This window comes from Ptychodera flava, chromosome 9 (genome assembly GCF_041260155.1).
Source record: "Ptychodera flava strain L36383 chromosome 9, AS_Pfla_20210202, whole genome shotgun sequence".
NCBI lineage: Eukaryota > Metazoa > Hemichordata > Enteropneusta > Ptychoderidae > Ptychodera > Ptychodera flava.
The window spans coordinates 3,872,343-3,891,161 of NC_091936.1; the positions used below are offsets into that span (position 1 = coordinate 3,872,343).

Consider the following 18,819-nt stretch of genomic DNA (forward strand, 5'->3'; position numbering starts at 1 on the left):
TACCTAGATGAAATTTTGTCTATAGGCTGAAATTTCGCCGAAGTTTGACAAAATTACATCGATTTTTCAGGTTCATATGCGACATTTTTGAGTTTTGAGTGCAGACAGAAATAAGTTTTGAGGCAAACATGGCTGCGACCCATGTTGACCCCTAGCCCTGCGTACGATGCTATGTGCTACAGCTAACACACAGCATCGTACGCAGGGCCAGCGAGAGAGTTGCCGACATCGACGGTTATTTACGAGAAGTGAATAAAAGACTGTCATTTTTGGAAGCGATCGAGTAGCTGAGGTAGGCTGGGATACGACTTGGGCCCAAGAACGCTGAATTTCGGCAGTAATTTGGCTTTTTACGTCAAGTTTCAAAATGGATTTGAAGTCACCGACCCAACGTACGGGTCTTTGCAGGGCTGTGGTGTGCGGGGCGGTTAGCTGTAGCGGAACACACAGCATCGTACGCAGGGCTAGTTGACCCCCAAGTGAAAATGTGTTCGCGATCAAATCTTCCTATATTTTTTTCAGAATTTTCAACAAAATCATTGCTTCTTACATCTTTTGTAAAATATAAAATACTAAAATAAAACTGCGATGCGCAATGTCTCCAGATTTCTAAAATATCGTTCGTTGACCGTTCGACGCAAACTTGTGACGCAGTTGAAATTCAATACTGACTGCCAAATAATCTTAATGAGACGAGATCAGTCTAGACATCCTCCAAATTATCCAACCATTTGCATTGGAGTTCAGCTCGCTTAGAGTATCATAACATTTTCGGCCTTCTTTTAGATCGACCCTAATATCTCCCTTTAGGAAATAAATACACAAGCTACCTCGACAAAACTTCGTGCACCATCCAAGACCAAACGCACTACAAATCTGTCTTGACGTCATCATCTCCTTACATGGTAATCGGCATACCGTATTTTTAGCAAAGGGGACACAGAATACGTCGGAGTATTCAGTTTCAAAACGTATTACATTGTGTGATGTTGTCAAAAAAAAGTCATGTTACTGCAGTGGTATAAATTACAAAACACAAAAGTTCAAATCAGTTTATTTTGGACTGGCTTTACCCAACATTTCATATTGTTTCTTATGCCAGATTTGACCACGTGCTTACTGGCGACCCCTTTTCATGCAAATTTTGTGTCAAATGATGTGTTCCCCTGGAAAAACAAACGTACGATTTCTAAATGAAGGAGGCGAAATTTGCCCTCAAAACTCGAAACCACCCCTTTATGGGGTGTATCTAGCTATTTTTAACGAGCTTCTCGAATCTGCAGCTCTATTTCGAAATGATGGTCTGGTTTTCTCAGCTCAAGGATAAGTGTTCTCCATCGCTGTGGGCATTACTATTCTCAACTGGGGTACAGTTTCCAGTCGTAATGTTTTTCATTGTGTCCGGGATATAAAACCTTTCCTTTTCAAACTTTCTGTTTGATTAACACTAATCCACATCTTGTCAGTGATTAAACATGTTTCAAGTTTAAATGTTAAATTCTGGTCTCGAGCCCTCCTGTTCGACCAAACCGAAATTACCCCTCCCACTTTGGCTCGTCCAGTGGGTGTAGCAAGGGTCGTGCCATCGCCTAGGAAACGGAGGGTGCATTAATTGTTGCATTTCGATGCACATTTTGATTATATTCAGAAGATTTTGTGGCAAACTCAGATAGAGAAGCATTTATATTCACATCTCACTTATTCAAGACTGGCTGAGAGCAGCACTTCCATTCAGTTAACATCATTACGCCATTTTTATGCCAAGAAAGATGAAGCCAATACATTTTGCCCTCCCTGGTCTCAGCCAGAAATGGTTATACCTTACAGTTTTTTCCCACGGAATGAAAACAAATGTACTTGGGCTGAGGCCCAAGTACAATAAGACATATTTTTCAAAACCCCCTCCACGCGCGAAACTTTAATATATCAGACATATAGGCCTATATATCAAAACAGTCCCTCCACACAAAGATATCTGTATGTTTAAAATTTATTGGCGCGTCCTTTGGGCGCGTTAAGCGTGCCCTTCAGCCACATGACTTCCATATATCAGACATATATATCAGAGATATCTGGATGTTTAATATTTTTCGACGCCTTTCGGATGGGTGCTTTAATGTATCAGATATATATGTCAGAAATATCTTGATGTCTGTAAATTGACAGTCTGTTTTGCAAAGTGTACTAATCATTATGAAATCTGCAGTTCATATGAAAAGCATGACAAGTTCCAGATACTTTTCTGTTTTCTCTATGAGAATTCAGTATAAGATAGCAACATGCACTAATATTTCACAATCTAATTTTTCTTACAACAGTTCTGGACATCTGGTTATGCATAGAAAGTGTGAAATACATTCACAGCTTATTCAAAATACTGTATTTAAACTTTAAAATTGAAACTTTAAAATTGCTATCTCACAACTGACATAACAACAATACAACAATTTCATTAAAACACAGACTGACTGGATGTTTAAAATATACCCCAAAATTATATATATATATAATATATATATATATATATATATATATATATATATATATATATATATATATATATATATATATATATACTGAATTATTGAATTTATATTCCATCTTTTGTTTTATCTTTGTTGCGCGCAGGGGGGTCACCCTGTTTTCGAAAGTTGGAATGGTTGGTCACCCTGTTTTCGAAAGTTGGAATGGGGGGGGGGGGGGGGGTGGTCAGCCACTTTTTGACATCGGCCGAAGAAACTGACCAGTCCCACGCATCGGACTCATAGGCCTGCCAGTCAAATGGCTATTAACCAATATAATTAAGCTTAGGGCCTAATCTAACACATTCTTGGCAAAGCGAACGGTGACGTCGATTATACTTTCAAATTTGTGCAGTCTAATGTGATTTAGGTAGTTAACGCAATATTGTAAAATTTTCTGATATAACTTCTTCGTCACGATTGGATGTTATATTTATACGACTATAAAGTGCGTAGCATTCATATCATGCTGGGTATACGGCTTTTTATCAGTGTGGACGCCACCAGCGACAGACTGGACGAGTCGAGCTAAGTGGAACTGAGGTCAAAATTCCCATTGTATGACGGGTAAAACAAAATGGCTGCGTACATGATCAATGTACAGTTTCAAAACAAAACCGAAAGTTGTGCAATTTCTCGTCAATAATCAAATCTCAGTGGACGTCGTAATTGACCTTCGCCAGACACAATAACACAAGTATAACACAAGTAATAACAAAATGTTGGAAGGTCTTTTTGGTGACGAGGACGAGTTGTTAACATCGGATACCGGTCCGAGACCAGGTGGTGGTAATGGCAAATCTCTTGCCCCCCCAGCCCCTCGCCCGTCCAGCGGACTTTGTGGCATCAAAAACCAAGGATCTACGTGTTATTTAAATTCTCTTCTCCAGACATTATTGTATACCCCTGAATTTCGAGGTAAGTCACTTGAGCAGACAAAGGGGCGGGAGTGCTGCCGGTAAACTCGCAAGTACAAAAACCGGATCACAGCGAAATTTCTCAAGTTCGATATAGCTTCCGGGATCTGATAATAGTAGAATTACAATTACCGGTACTACGCCGGTAGGGAAGCATGGCAAAAGCATGGCAGGTATTTGTGGTTACAAGTAAATGATATCCTAGCAGGGGAACTCGGCCTGACGAAGATTCCATCCGTGTCTAATACATGCAAACTGTGACTGAGACCATAAAACATTGCTGACACCTATCTGTGCAGGGATCTGTGGTACGTCCATGCTGACACTTTACCTGTAGTCTGTAGTCTGTAGGCAGGGTGGGAAACTCTTCAAGTGTACAACGATATATTGCACGTGCATTCAACTATTGGACACTATTGGAGTATTGGTTTAGGGTCTGGTCACTTCACACCTAAACCTGGTTGCCATCCACAACTTTATCCCAAAACCATTTTATCCCAACGCCACCTTGCCCCAAGTACTACCTGGTCCAGCACTGCTCCCCCCAAAGTACCACCTTGTACCAAAACCTTTTTCCATATTGTTCTAAAACCACCATGGGTCTCAGAGTAATTTTTTACATGTAACTTCCATCTTGGATGCACAACTGCGTCAAGACATCTTGGCTGTCGTGAAACTTTCCTTCTCCCAGAAACCATAAATGGTAGACCTAGAAAAAAGGTTCAATTCAAATGTGCCTGCAAAAACTCGTTCAAATGCACAATTTTAGCTCTACAAGTAATAGTGTGGCAAAAGGGTCTGGCTATGGTAACATCATCTCCAGATACATTCAAATGGCTAGTAGAAGCTACAGAATTGTCAGCACAGAATAAGGCAAAAAGATCATATAGCTCTTAAATAAGCTGTACACCTATCACTGTACCGGTATCAGTCCCGAGAATATTTTGTGTATAACGATCTGTTACAACTCATAGTGAACAAAATACCAGGCAATAGGGACTTGGTATGAGTTTCTTAATCTCAGTCAGCTTGAGAAATGATTTGACAAGTCCTTGTGTCAAAATGTATTTTCTGTTTTTAAAGTGGATCAGTGCATAGACCATTTTTTTAAAGGGTCAATGATCAGTATTATGTCCGTCTCTAATAGGAGATAGATTGAAGTTTGGATATAGCATAAACCTGTTTAAATTTCAATATGGATGGACACTTACACTATGCAATAACATTCTATAGTTTCGCAATATAAAGCATTCATTGATATTTAATACATTTGTAATTTGTAAATGTTGATAAGGTCAAAACTCTGAAAATAATGTATTGTTACATTAGGGAATTGAAACACACAAAATGCAAAGTTTGTAATTTGGCAAAGTCTGATTAAACATCATGTCATAAGAAACAATTGTAATACAGAAGAACAAAAACAATATTAGAAAAAAAATCACCTGTCAACGTCCTTGTGTCAGATTGTGATGGTGTATTGTATTTGTGACAACCAGCTATGAACTACACAAAGTAAAATGTGAAATTTGTCGATGTTGGTAGCTATAAAAAATTCTTCCTTTGATATGTAAGGTATGTACTTTAGAATATTTTGTCTCACATAGTGTATCCACACTTTGAAGCCATTTCCATATAACAAACATGCCTTTCATGAAAGCTTGAAAAGGCCCCTATTACATTTTGTTTGACTGGTAAAATTATTTAGGCTGAGTTGATTTTCTATCAATAAAACTGTTTCAAATCATAATTACTATTTCTGGTCCAATGATAATGATTTTATTCTACACTCTTCTGGAAAAAGTAGGGCATTGAAGCTGATGTGAGAAATTTTCAGCTCATTACAAAACTTCAAATATTTGATGCAGTTTTTTTCTGTTTTAGAATCTTTGTTTCAACTTGGAACCGAAGAACTAGGAAACTTGGCTGACAAAGAGAAACCTGAAGCAAAGGTAAAGATGGTTTTATTCACCAATGTAATTAATTCAGCTCCCAATTTTACTGATCCATTTTTCAGTGGATGTGCATTCAGTTGTACTGCTGGAGACGTGTGTAATAGGCAATGTATTGACAGAATTGAAAGATTTTCATTGATTTCAACCACTGTTTTTAGAAGTCCTTTTGAAAGTTATTGTGTATACTGGTACTGATCATACCGGTATACCTAGAGCTATGTTCCTGTGCAGCACTATGGGAAAGACACCCTCACTTTTGTGAAATAATTTGTTGTATCATCACACCCCCTTCGCACTTTGACTGAATATTGGCCGTCACATGCATTTCTGAACTACCTTCATTCTAGTTGCTGTGCAAATTGTTATCTATAAATGTTCCATTCGTATACAACCATAGACCCTAGAGAAAAACGTTTCTCTACGATCTATAATACAACCAGCGCAAGATGCAAAAAACATCTCAATTTTAGCTTTACTATAGAAGCTCTTGGGATGGGTATCCATCCAGGGTCAGGCATCATGTATTTATGTATGTATGTATGTATGTATGTATGTATGTATGTATGTATGTATGTGTGTGTGTGTGTGTGTGTGTATGTATGTATGTATGTATGTATGTATGTATGTCCGTTTGTGAGGATGTCGATCCACTTAAATATCTTAAAAATCGCAGTACATATAGGTTTGATATTTGTTGTGTAGATGCAAAATATGATTATGAGAAACCATCTTTTTCTATTTTTTGATATTGATGAAAATATGCAAATTAGTGCAAAAAAAGGTGTTTTTGTTAAAAAATCTTCATAACCGCTGATCAGATAGCTTATATATTTGGTATACAGGTCCCTAGGGATGACCGAACTTAGATTTGTTCAAGTTGTGATGAAATATGCAAATTTGTATTTTTAAGGAATTTTTTTTTGTCATTTTTGGTCAGAAATTTATTTCATCAAAACTGCTTGTCTGACGGCTTTGATATTTAGTATACAGGTTTATGGATATGATCTAAATATGTAAATTCAAATTATGATGAAATCTACAATTTTGTATTTTTGGGGCAATTTTTGCCATTTTTAGTTAAAAAAATTATTTCTCAAAAAGTAAACTTGTCTGATGGCTTTGATATTTGGTATACAGGGTGCTACAGATGAACTTAATATGATATATTGATTTGATGATGAAATCTGCAATTTTGTATTTTTGGCACAATTTTTGCTATTTTTGGTCAAAAAATTTGTTCCTCAAAAACTACCTTTGATATTTGCTATATAGGTTCCTAGGGGTTGTCTTAGTGTAATATATTGAAATATGATGAAATCTTCAATTTTTGTATTGTTTGGTCAATTTTTGCCATTTTTTGTCAAAAATTGTTGTTTCTCAAAAGTTATAATCTGATAGCTTTGATATTTGGTATACATGTTCCTAGGGTTTATCTTAATGTAATATATTGAAATAATGATGAAATCTTCAATTTTGTATTTTTTGCAGCTAATTTTGCTATTTTTGGTCAGCCTATCCTGAAATGAGCTGTCAAAAATATCCACCTTCTTCATGAATGCATGTGTCACAAAAAGTTATTCTCTACATAACACAGCGGAGCTCTGTCGACTGTTAGATCGCTTGTTTTTTTCAAAACAGCTGGTCAGACAGCTTTAATGTTTGGTTTACAGGTCCCTAGGATGACCTTAGTGAGATAATTTCATACAGTAAGGAAAATCTTAATTTTGTATCCATGTCTATAGTAGCTTCAGGGACATTGACCCTATGTTTATATTAGGGGCCGTGAAGGAGACAACATTGGTTGATATTTCTATTGAAATCCATCGTAAACTAAGCCTGTTACTGATGATCTATGGTATGTCACGATGAAAAAATGAACTCAAAGAATAGAATCAGATTGAGTGTTATCACGCAATGCTACATGATCAAAGCCACATCCGTCACTCAGCTTCAAGTACACTGTAACTTCATTGCAAAATGGTTACGAACTTTATCTAAAGCTATAATATTTCTCATAATCAAACTTTTTGCTAGTGATTGGATCTTTGTACTTGTTTAATACAATGTAAGATAATATACATCACACAGTTGTCTTTCTCACACCTTGTTTTCCACCTCAAATTGTTTTTGTTGGTACATGTATGTTGCTTTGTGAGTTCTACAGAAAAACAAATGATGTCATTATGAATATCAATCTGCAACAGGATGCAGTTATCACTTTTCCCAAAAAATTTACAGTTAGGGGCGCTGCACCCAACAGTGTGTATTTTGCTCAAAATCACTTTTTTTGCAAATATTCATTCAATTTTATTTAATTTGTTAACTCAAGATTAAAATATTGGTTGGGTTCACCTTTTAGCTTGTCAAGCTGTCATAAGGTGCGTGATAAAGAAGTGTTAATTTATCAAATATATGCAAATCAACTGAATTCCTGGCTTCTCTTTTCTCCCAATTTCAAGATTTCGAAAAAATTTAACTCCACTTTGGCTTGGTCAAATTCAACGACTATTTTATTTGGCAATAAAGTTCTTACATTTTAAGTTCTTAAATTTTGAATAAGAGGCATTCTAACTTTGCAAATCATGTTTTTAATCACTTTTTTAGAGTGCAAGTCTTTCAACCTGTGCCACTTTAGAATGAGGATAAATAATGGAAAATAAAATAGTCGTTTCTACACATACTGTTGTTTCAAGTGAAATATTACATTTCAGGAATTATTATCAAGTTTTTGACTTATATTAATGTTTATTATAAATACCAAAATGATGTTTTTACCCCAAATATATACAACCCCTCCATCCTTTAAGTAAACTATTGCTACCATTCTAAACTTTAGATTGTCTGCTTTTTGAAAATGTATGGTATGAGGGCGTTTCCTTGTTATTTAGATAAGCAAATTCTTTGAACTGGTCATTGACAATGACATTTAGGATTCAGATTCAGACAATAAGAGTCTGAATACCAGACACCAAGGGTAATTTTTTGTATTCAGATTCAGGGGATGAAGCTCCAAATATTGAAAAAAAAAGAGAATCTGTGAAGGCCACATTTGATTGTTTTGTGAAATCAAGAGGCATACATCAATAGACCATATGGAACTATTCTTATGCCAGGTATTTAAAAAATTGCTTTATAAATGACTTAGAAATTGGCGGTGACAGATACATGGATGGACAAGAATTAAGATGCGGATTCAGACAATATGAGTCAGAATTCCAGACACCAAGGGTAATTTTGGATTCAGATTTGGGGGATGTTGCTCTGAATATCCAAAAAAAGTGAATCCTTTGGGATCAAATTTGATTGTTTTGTGAAAGCATTTGGCGTGCGTCAAGAGACCATAGGGTACTTTATACTTATGCCAAGTTTTTACAAAATTGCTTCACCTGTGTCTGAGAAAAGGCTGGTGACGGATGGACGGACGAACTTGACCAAATCTATAAGTCCCCCCTCCAACTTTGTCTTGGGCGGGGACTAAATAAACTGTTTTGGCAACATGCAGCTCCACCGAAATAGCAATAAATTTTTGATATCACATGCATTTTTATCTCCATAACTTTGCAGATTATTATTTTTACCTATTTATTTATCATTCCATAAGGTACATGAAAAAACCTTTGTGGCCCTGACATGGGTTTTACAGACCTTGGTTGTACAGTGTACATGCCCTTCTGGTCTTCAGCCATACATCCTTGGTCTGGGAAAGCCATATCAAGGCTGCAAAATATTGATTGACGAATCTAGTTAGTGAAATCTTTTTCAAGCTTACATGTACATTGGCTGTGTTGTATGTAGTGTATGGATCTATTGTGATGACATGGCGTCAGAGTCCTGTATTTCCACTGTATTGTTGTCATGGTATTTCAAGTTTTGATACATTGTGGTTGCAATATTGAATTTGTTTCAAATAAACATGCACAGTCACCAAAGTATACAAATCAGTAAATAGTGTGAAAAAATGTCAAAAATTAAAAACCCAGTAAGTTACTAACTACTGCACAGATTTATTTCATAGTTTGTTTGTCCATATTCCAGTCAATGTAGATTTGAATCTAAATGCTGTTACGTTTTTGCCAGTATACCCTTGTCATATTTTTGTAAATTGTTATAAAATTAGCAATATTTTTCAGAATATTCTGCTATCTGTGGCATAAAATCTTTGAGTAATATTCTCACAATCCAAAGCTTTGTTTACTTAGCTTGATGGTACCAAAAAATCAAGCTCTTCTTTAGAGAATATTTATAATATGTATTAGATCAGATATAGATTTTGCAGTCAACTGGCCTCTGTTAGAAGGTGATTTACAGAAAAATAATCCAGATTGTGCTATTCTCACCAAAAAAAGTTTCAAAATGAAGTTTTGTTTCAAATTAAAATTGAAAAATTCTCAAGTCAGTCAATGATAACATACATTTCTGGCTAAATTCTGACCCTGAGACTCTCTTTCTTCAAAAGTCAAATGTATTTTTGATTGATTATATATACTGGTATCTTGTGTCAGGAATTTCCCTTCTTAAAGAAATATTTGAAACATATGAATATTCCACATGTACTTACTGTAATCTCCAGTTCATGATACGCATTGCATTCCTCTACTAATCAATATCAAAACCAAACAATTCATTTGTATGCAGTTTACTTTAACTATAACTTGTGTGAGTCAATTCTTTTTATTTCAGATGTTGCCAAATTGTATATTGTTTCGTAAAGCACAACCTAAAAATTATATTGGTACCTTGTTTGAAAGCAGTCTACCTTTCTAAATTGCAGAGATGAGATCAAAGTTCAAATGTTGTAATATTTAATTTTACAATGTCAATATGAAAAATTCCAGTAAATGTCAAAGGTCATGTAAAAAAACATTCTGTACCGTAACTTAATGATCTTTTCAATTTTGATGTATACATATATCTTTTCTCTTTTATTTTATTGTTCATGCATGAGGTGACCATGTTTTGACAAAGAAAACATACCTCTAAAATGGTTTAGAGCAATATTACAATTTTAATTTATGAGCATTATTGTAAACTGGGAGTGAACGATTTCATTGAATAAGGCGGTTTCTGAATGGAGTCACATGTCTCCACCTGTTGACCTTAGCGTGACCTTGGATTAATTACCATGTGAATGGTGTCTGCCCACGTCTGGACTTAACCGAAATTAATGCTTGACTACATAATCTGATGTAATAGACATGCCATTTTCTGTCTGGCCAGCCAAACCGATCACAGGATGTACTCGGTACTCCTCAATATTTTCCATCATGTATCGGTAGTTGGTTATAACAGTCAGAGAAGCATTGCCAGTGGATTTAGATAGGACAGTTATTGCAGGACAGTGAGTTCTTTGAGTTTCATTTCAAGTGCGGACGTTATTGTTTCTGTGAGGATAATGTGTCTAATTTGTACTCTCATATGTTGATATGGATACTTAACTTTCACAAGGCATGCCATGGTTGTTACAATGAATTTTTCTAACTACTTCCTTCCAGCCTTAAAGAATTAGGTAAAATCAACCATTCAGTATTTTTATGAACATTTCCCTTCATTTGTTTGTGTATCAAATGATATTAATGAATACTGTGGGATGTGAAGAAAATTCCAAGCTGACAGTTCAGGAATGTTGGCAGGTGGAAGTTATTGTTTGACCACTGTGCCGCATGCATATCCTGCTGATGGTTATTCTGATATTTGCCTTGGTTGTTACAGGTACGGGTGATTCCCATTCAACTTCAAAGGTTGTTTTCCAGACTTCTGCTGTCAGATGAACAGAGTTGTTGTACCACAGACCTTACTGATAGTTTTGGATGGACCAATAATGAGGTAAGCTGACAGTCAAATCAGCTAAATTTTCATGGTATTATCGCAGTGTTCATGTATAAAAGACAGGTTATGATGTCAGTCTTTTTTGATTTACTTTTCTGTCATATTAGACATTTGTAGTTGTTGTGAATTGTGTTGAAATAATTTTGAAAAAAATGTGTTTGTTTTGTGTATCTCACTTCAAAATATAAAAAGTCATTTTGTAAATATGTTATTAAAACTGACTGCTCAGAATGAAAGCTTCCTTTTTATCCTATATCAAATCACATATTACTTTCATAGCTCGTCATTCAGTCATCGAAACACTAACAAATAATGACAGTAATTTCTGAGCAGAAAGGCATTTTTCAAATAGTTTGCTGTCAACGTCAAAAGCAGCCATTTTGAAAGTCCTACAGATACACTGAAGATGAAGTCTGTTACAAATATAAAAATTTGATTTCATATTTATCATTCCAATTGGTTTTCCAATTGATATATCAGTGAAATTTGTGTCAATCTGTGTATTTCTTGTTTTCAATCTTCATGAGATATCATCCATTCTTCTTAACACTTCTTGCAGTAATTTTTCTTTAGTGTGTTTCAGTATTCAAGTCCCGCATCCCCTATACTGATTTGAGGCAGGCAGCTACAGCCAGTCTGGGCCAGCCTGCCAGGCAGACAGGCAGACAGCCACAATAGCTATGATCAGACATTCAGATAGACATCACATGTTCTCATTATCAACACTGATTTTCACATTGTGTGTAGGAGTTACAGCAACACGATGTCCAGGAACTCAATCGTATTCTGTTCAGTGCAATAGAAAGTTCCCTTGTTGGTACATCAGGGCAAGATCTGATCTCCAAATTCTACCATGGATCCATTGTTAATCAGGTTTGTTAACCTTTCAATATTATTGATATTTTAGTGTGTAAAAAAATTTCATACCCTGCTTAGTCGAGATATACTCTCAATTTTCTTTAAAGTTAAAATATTTTCTTAGTTGTAGATACTTTCAGATACTTTCAGAATAATTGTAGTAAACAGAATTTCACTTCAAGAAGCTCTGATTGCGTGAATGCACAGGCACGAGTGAGAAGAAACTGTTGAAAGCTTAGAGGAAGGCACACATATTTTTAAAGGTCATAATAATTCTGTTTTAAAGGGGTTGATGTTTCATATTGATTTGCTGTTTTTGTCTGCAACTTTTTAGCCAATCATTCACAATGATAATTTATCAAATAGATAATGAAAATGCAATGACTTGATGCTAAAATAGAATACGTGGAGTGATACTTTAGTGAGTAACATGATTTATTGCCTTCATAACACATCAGATGCAGAATTTGATCAGGTCATTGACTTTCTATACATTTTGGCAAAACGTCGACATGACAAGAATATCAATGTTGGATTCTGTGGGTTCATCCACCTCCAGTACGTCACAGACCAGGATAAACACTATTGTTACCCATGCGGGTGTCTTTACCATCTGAAAGCGGAACTCACCAGAATCAAACGCAATAATGACTTGGATACAATAGTGTCCTTGTAGCTAGTTATGTTACCCTCAATCAGGCATTTAAGTTTAAATGTAGTCTGTATGTCATGCACAACAATTTTAGAAATTTGAATGTTTTACAACAGACAGATAAAATTTTGACACAGTGATATGAATGGTAAGATTGGTACTGACTCCTTGTATGTATAGTGATAATGGCAATGGCAAAGAGAATGATGATATGAAAGGAATGTAATAAAGTGACCAGACCTTACATGTTGTACTGTTGTGTCAACCTTTCATTATTGAAACAAATTGGTTTTTTTTGATCAATATTTTAATGAAATGGAATGATTTTTCTCAATTTGCAGATTGTTTGTCAAGAATGTGGAAGAATCAGTGAACGTGAGGTACTGTAACTTCCTGGGGATACCAAGTCAGAATGACTTGTGTGGGTGTGCAGACATTTTTCTTGAGTCAAACAGCAATGTGAGAAGAATTAGAAATTGATGACACTTCAGTAACATGTTCAACTACAGACCATCGCAAGGTTTAGTGACATATCATTTGGAAAGTCATCTGGTAAAATCAACTTGTGAAAATGTGAAACTTAGTATAGAAATTTATAAAGATTAAAATATGTCTTTTTAATTTGAATTCTGGTGTATCATCAAAAGCACACACAACTATAATATTGTCTTTTTGAAAATATCTGGTTTGAACTTGAAACGTATGAATTGTAAATTTTTAAGCTTGCACAGTTCATAAATATGAATTATAGATTATCATATTTTTATATATATATTTTGACAGTCAATGCTCCGATGTGAATCTGTAATGAAGAATGTAACAGCGACATAGTTTGTGTTTGGGGGAAAGTGAGAAAATCAGAGAGTAATTAGTTAATGTAGTAGATGAATATGTTCAAGATGTTACATCACCATTACAAATCAATTAGAGTAGGATGGAATTGAATAGTCAGATAGCTGAGTGTTGGCAATGTCAGATTAACGAGTTGGATAATTCAAAACTTGTCTTCATTAATTTTATAGGAGGATTTTCTGGACCTGACAGTGGCTGTGGCTGGATATCAAGGATTAAATGATGCCCTTAACTCCTTCTACAATGAAATGGAGCTGATGTCTGGCAACAATCAATACAAATGTGAAAAATGTCAGAAACTGGTGGATGCAACCAAGGTCTGTTGATATAAATTTGACAGACTTTGATCTTTACCCTTTGATGTTATGGCGTCATTTTTACTTTAATTATGCAGTGTAGACAACTCTATGGCAACATGATAGTCATGAAAAACAGGCATTTTCATGGATGTCCAATTCTGTTATAGTCAGTGTAGTCTCATAGTTTGATGAATCATGTGAAACAAGAAGTCTAAAAAAATAATGCATAACCATACTTTATTCCTTGTTAAACTCTAAATTTCTACAAAATGTTAAACCGAACAGACTCTTTGTTAAACTTATTTACAAATGTTAGGTGAGACATTTAATGAAAATAGAGTCACTTAGGATAGATGTATGAATGCTGGACCCTTCACACTGCAATACTAAACAGTGAGTCCTTCAGGTAACAGAGTGGAAGAGTGTATTGCTGCTCTACTGGGTATTTGTTGTAATGTTTGTATAGTTGAACTGAAACATAAGAGAAGATAAGTTTGAGAAAAAACTAGTTCCAGGACTGTGACCAATTATGTGACGTCTGTCATTCACGATTGAAGTAGAAAAGCAAACTTTTCCTGTGTAATACTGTGTATATTACTACATTTGATACTTCGGGATAGGTTTTGTGTAATCCAGGCTTGATTTGTAGAATGATGCACTTCAAAGTGATGACATCATCTTTCAAAATTTGATATTGACAACATGTCTAGGTCTATTCAGCTCTTCTTAAGTTGAATAGTTCTTAGAAGTGGATTTTTAACCTGTTCAGCCCCAATTCCCTGTAAACAAGTCCACATTCACCATTGATAACAATGGATTTGGGCCAAACCATGGTGTTGAAAGGGTTACAAGATGAAGAGGAAAATCTTTGAAAACATTGACACTGATGTCTGTCACACTTACAGCTGTTACTCTTATTCATCTACATCTACACTTTTATCATTCCTCCATTACTATTCAAATTTTTTGTTATTTTGTCTTGAAAGCTACTTGAAGTACATCATCTCCACAGAAAACAATCACAAAGAAATTTTCTTGTCACAATTATTGTATGGTAAAATTGATCAGAGTTCCCGAGTCATTTTCAGCTGTTCTTTTTGTACATCATGATATAGGACAGTGGAAATGTTACTATGGTTTCCAAACTATTTATTATTTTCCCCAATTTCAACAAGAATGTTGCAAATGGATGAATTCACAGTTTAGTTAGTGGTAGTTTTGATATTAAAGGGAATAATTTCACTAACCTTCGATAAAATTTTCATGATATCTGTTCTTTGTTACAAGTGAAGTTTCTCGTCCCAAAAGCTGAGTGAAACACTCAATTACATTGCATACATATTGTTATTGTGGACAATTCAATTAGGTCTAGACTGAAATTCACCTACAAACGATTAACGATGGCTTGCTTGGTCTGTTTAGAAGCTATACACATGGGATTTTAACATGCTTTAGGGAAGAGACAAAGAAACGACTAGATTTTTAATCTGGTAGAGTCCATGTTAGCTCCAATTTACTGTATTTACATGTACTATTATGAGCTATTTGAATGAGTTTGTATCCGTCGTTTGTAGATACATACATGTATGTAAACTTCCTGTCCTAATTATCGTTGTTCAGATTAACAACCACTCAGATCTCTCACAAACCTTCCAACGTAATCTCTCCTGTCCAATTTTTCTCTTCAAATATCAGTTTTTCCACGTTGATGGAACACAGTTTTCATAAACTAATCAGGACTCATGTCCAAGGCTATCACATTGACCTGTTCGTCCATGTAGCCGACACGAACACGAAGTGTCTGTTACCGGCTACCAAAAACTATGAAAAATAGTAAAGAATGAGTTACAAAAGCACTATCAGTTTTAAGTTGAAGGTAGAATAAGTCTGTGCCTTTGTATAAAATACTATAAAAATAGTAGAAAGTGAGCAACCAGCTGAAAGTTAGTGGAGGAGACCTTTACCGCATATCATTTGCATCTCATTGTCGGCTACATTGACTGTGTGCCTCACATTGACCCTGTCTCTTCATCTTGAAGACAGTTGAAATTTCTACATGTGATATGCCATCATAGAATCAGCAATCTTTGTTGTTGTACATGCCTTACCTGATGTCATTGTTTGTTTCTGATTCTCACAGGGAGCCAAGTTACGTACATTACCTCCAATACTCACCGTCTCATTGCTGAGATTCAGCTATGATTTTGTGAAGTTTGAAAGATACAAGGAAACTGGCAAATTTACATTCCCAATGGAACTAGACATGGCACCATACTGTGAAGATGTACGTACAATGTATACTGTAGTTTCTATTGAATGCTGTCTCCTGACACTGGTTCTCAAAGCATACACTGCTGATGTACTCATATTTCAAACGGATGCTAAGATTTGTTGCTTGTCCATCAAGCATTTATCATCCTATTATTGTTATCATGTTTTACCCTATCACACACAGGTTCTCTATCACACACAGGTTCTCTATCACATTTGGTTCTCTATCACAGACAGGTTCTCTATCACACACAGGTTCTCTATAGCACACAGGTTCTCTATCACACACAGGTTCTCTATCACATTCAGGTTCTCTATCACACACAGGTTCTCTATCACATTCGGTTCTCTGTCACACACAGGTTCTCTATCACAGACAGGTTCTCTATCACAGACAGGTTCTCTATCACACACAGGTTCTCTATCACATTCGGTTCTCTGTCACACACAGGTTCTCTATCACAGACAGGTTCTCTATCACACACAGGTTCTCTATCACAGACAGGTTCTCTATCACACACAGGTTCTCTATCACATTCGGTTCTCTGTCACACACAGGTTCTCTATCACAGACAGGTTCTCTATCACAGACAGGTTCTCTATCACACACAGGTTCTCTATCACAGACAGGTTCTCTATCACACACAGGTTCTCTATCACAGACAGGTTCTCTATCACAGACAGGTTCTCTATCACAGACAGGTTCTCTATCACAGACAGGTTCTCTATCACAGACAGGTTCTCTATCACATTCGGTTCTCTATCACACACAGGTTCTCTATCACAGACAGGTTCTCTATCACAGAAAGGTTCTCTATCCCATAAAGCTTTTCTATCACAGACACGTTCTCTAGAGTTACGAATGGAAGTAGCTGTGCATCTACCGTGTCTATTGAATAGAACCAACATACTCAGTCAAATCACTGAAGGTTACTCAGACAGAATAAATATGACAATATTCATGTCTACTTGAACTTGAACAAGAAATAAAAAAGTCCTTTTCTGTTATTTGCAATTTTGAGGAAATCAATGAAAATTTGTACCCTTTGTGTGTAGTTAAGAATTTGAAATGTTCAATAATAGATGATAAAACTGTTTGAAAATAAAAACTATTGAGGTAAGATGTAGATAATCACCCAGTGACTTAGATTCTCTTGGCCACAATGACTAGATTTGAACAGTATTTCATCATGGTGACTGGTGTTTATTGTTACTTTTCAGGTGTCAACGGTGACAGATACTCAATATGAGTTGTTTTCAGTTGTAATACACAAAGGAAGTAGCTATGGTGGACATTACCAAGCATACATACGTGACGTGGACTCTATTGGAAAATGGACTCTGCCTGTAAGTTATGGATTGTTTAGATGCTTGTGTTGGTGTCAAAGTAGAAAGCTGTGTGCTGTCTTTGCAGAGGTGAAGTGACACTGACTCATGATAGTTCTCTGTAACTGAAGAAAATTTGCAAGTTATGTGTACTGACATACGGCTGATCCACATTCTTAAATTGATGTAGAGAATTTCATCACTTCATTTTTTGTCATGTCTGAAATACATGAAATTGATCAATTGAAAACAAAATGTTTCATGATGTTACTATGAGTAAATAATGAGAAACATATAGCTTATATGATCCAGCTATTTTTTCTTCACAGTTTGTTTGGAAAAATGACCTGATTTGAATCTCATATTTGTTATTAAAAAAATTTTGTATCAACAGGAAGATGAACCCATACAGATGAAATCAGTTCCAAGCAGTGGTACTGTAGACTACATCGAATTAGGAAAACCTGAAGAAGTCTTGTCAGCCATTTTGATTCAAGAAGGCGGTCTGACCAACACACTGACTTTAGACAAGTTATGTCAGGTCAGAAAATAATACCTGTTTCATTGTCTGTAATGATGTTCACAAATAGCGCTCTGTGAAGTATTTTCTTTGTTTTTGAAAACTTCTAACATTAAATCTGATGGATGATCTCAAGACTAAAACAACTCTGTCAAGTACAATAAAATGAATGTAAATTAAACTAAGCAACCTACAGTATTTCATAAGACAGAAGCAATATCTTTTCAATTCTATTGGTAACTAAATGTTAAAACTAGGAAATCAAAATGTGACATACTGTGAAAGATTGTCCAATATTACATTAGTGTATGAACCATTCTGAAACTGACTCTTGGATTTGGCCATTCCATAATTTTTGTACCAGTTAAGCATATTTTTCTGTTTGCAAATATTTCAACAATATTAATTTTGTCTGTTTGTAGTCTCTCATATCTCAGACTGGAGTGTCTTGGAACAAACGTTTTAAGAAACAGTATGGACCAATAAATAAGGTAAGATTCTAAGAATAATTAATATATATTGTTATTGGTGAATTTCAAAGTCAAAATCTTCAAAACTTTGTGAGTAAATTTCAAACTATCTGTAAAAAAATCATACTGACGCATTGCCAGAACTGTAAGTTGTTTTTTGTATTTTTTAGTTTTCAATTCATTTTATGTTACTATGGCCAGTTCAATAAATGTATGTGTGTGATATTTTTGGATGAAAAAATGTTTTTATTTTTCTTATTATAATCTTTAAATGAGTTAAAATGAATCCTGAATAGATTGGAATCAGATAATCAAATTTTCACCTCAACAAATAAAATATATCAGCCAATG

The 18,819-nt window shown here is 35.3% G+C and overlaps 1 protein-coding gene across 1 annotated transcript in view; it reads left to right on the top strand.

The window, feature by feature from the left end:
* The first annotated feature begins 3,080 nt into the window (after nucleotides 1-3,080).
* The window catches only part of LOC139139793 (ubiquitin carboxyl-terminal hydrolase 40-like), a 63,032-nt gene continuing 47,293 nt past the window's right edge, over nucleotides 3,081-18,819 (top strand). The window contains 10 exon segments of the mRNA XM_070708710.1: nucleotides 3,081-3,440; nucleotides 5,324-5,391; nucleotides 11,104-11,217; nucleotides 11,968-12,093; nucleotides 13,072-13,110; nucleotides 13,753-13,899; nucleotides 16,022-16,165; nucleotides 17,374-17,499; nucleotides 17,873-18,019; nucleotides 18,421-18,489. Of these exon segments, the coding sequence (XP_070564811.1) occupies nucleotides 3,242-3,440; nucleotides 5,324-5,391; nucleotides 11,104-11,217; nucleotides 11,968-12,093; nucleotides 13,072-13,110; nucleotides 13,753-13,899; nucleotides 16,022-16,165; nucleotides 17,374-17,499; nucleotides 17,873-18,019; nucleotides 18,421-18,489 (1,179 nt within the window). The 5' untranslated portion in view covers nucleotides 3,081-3,241.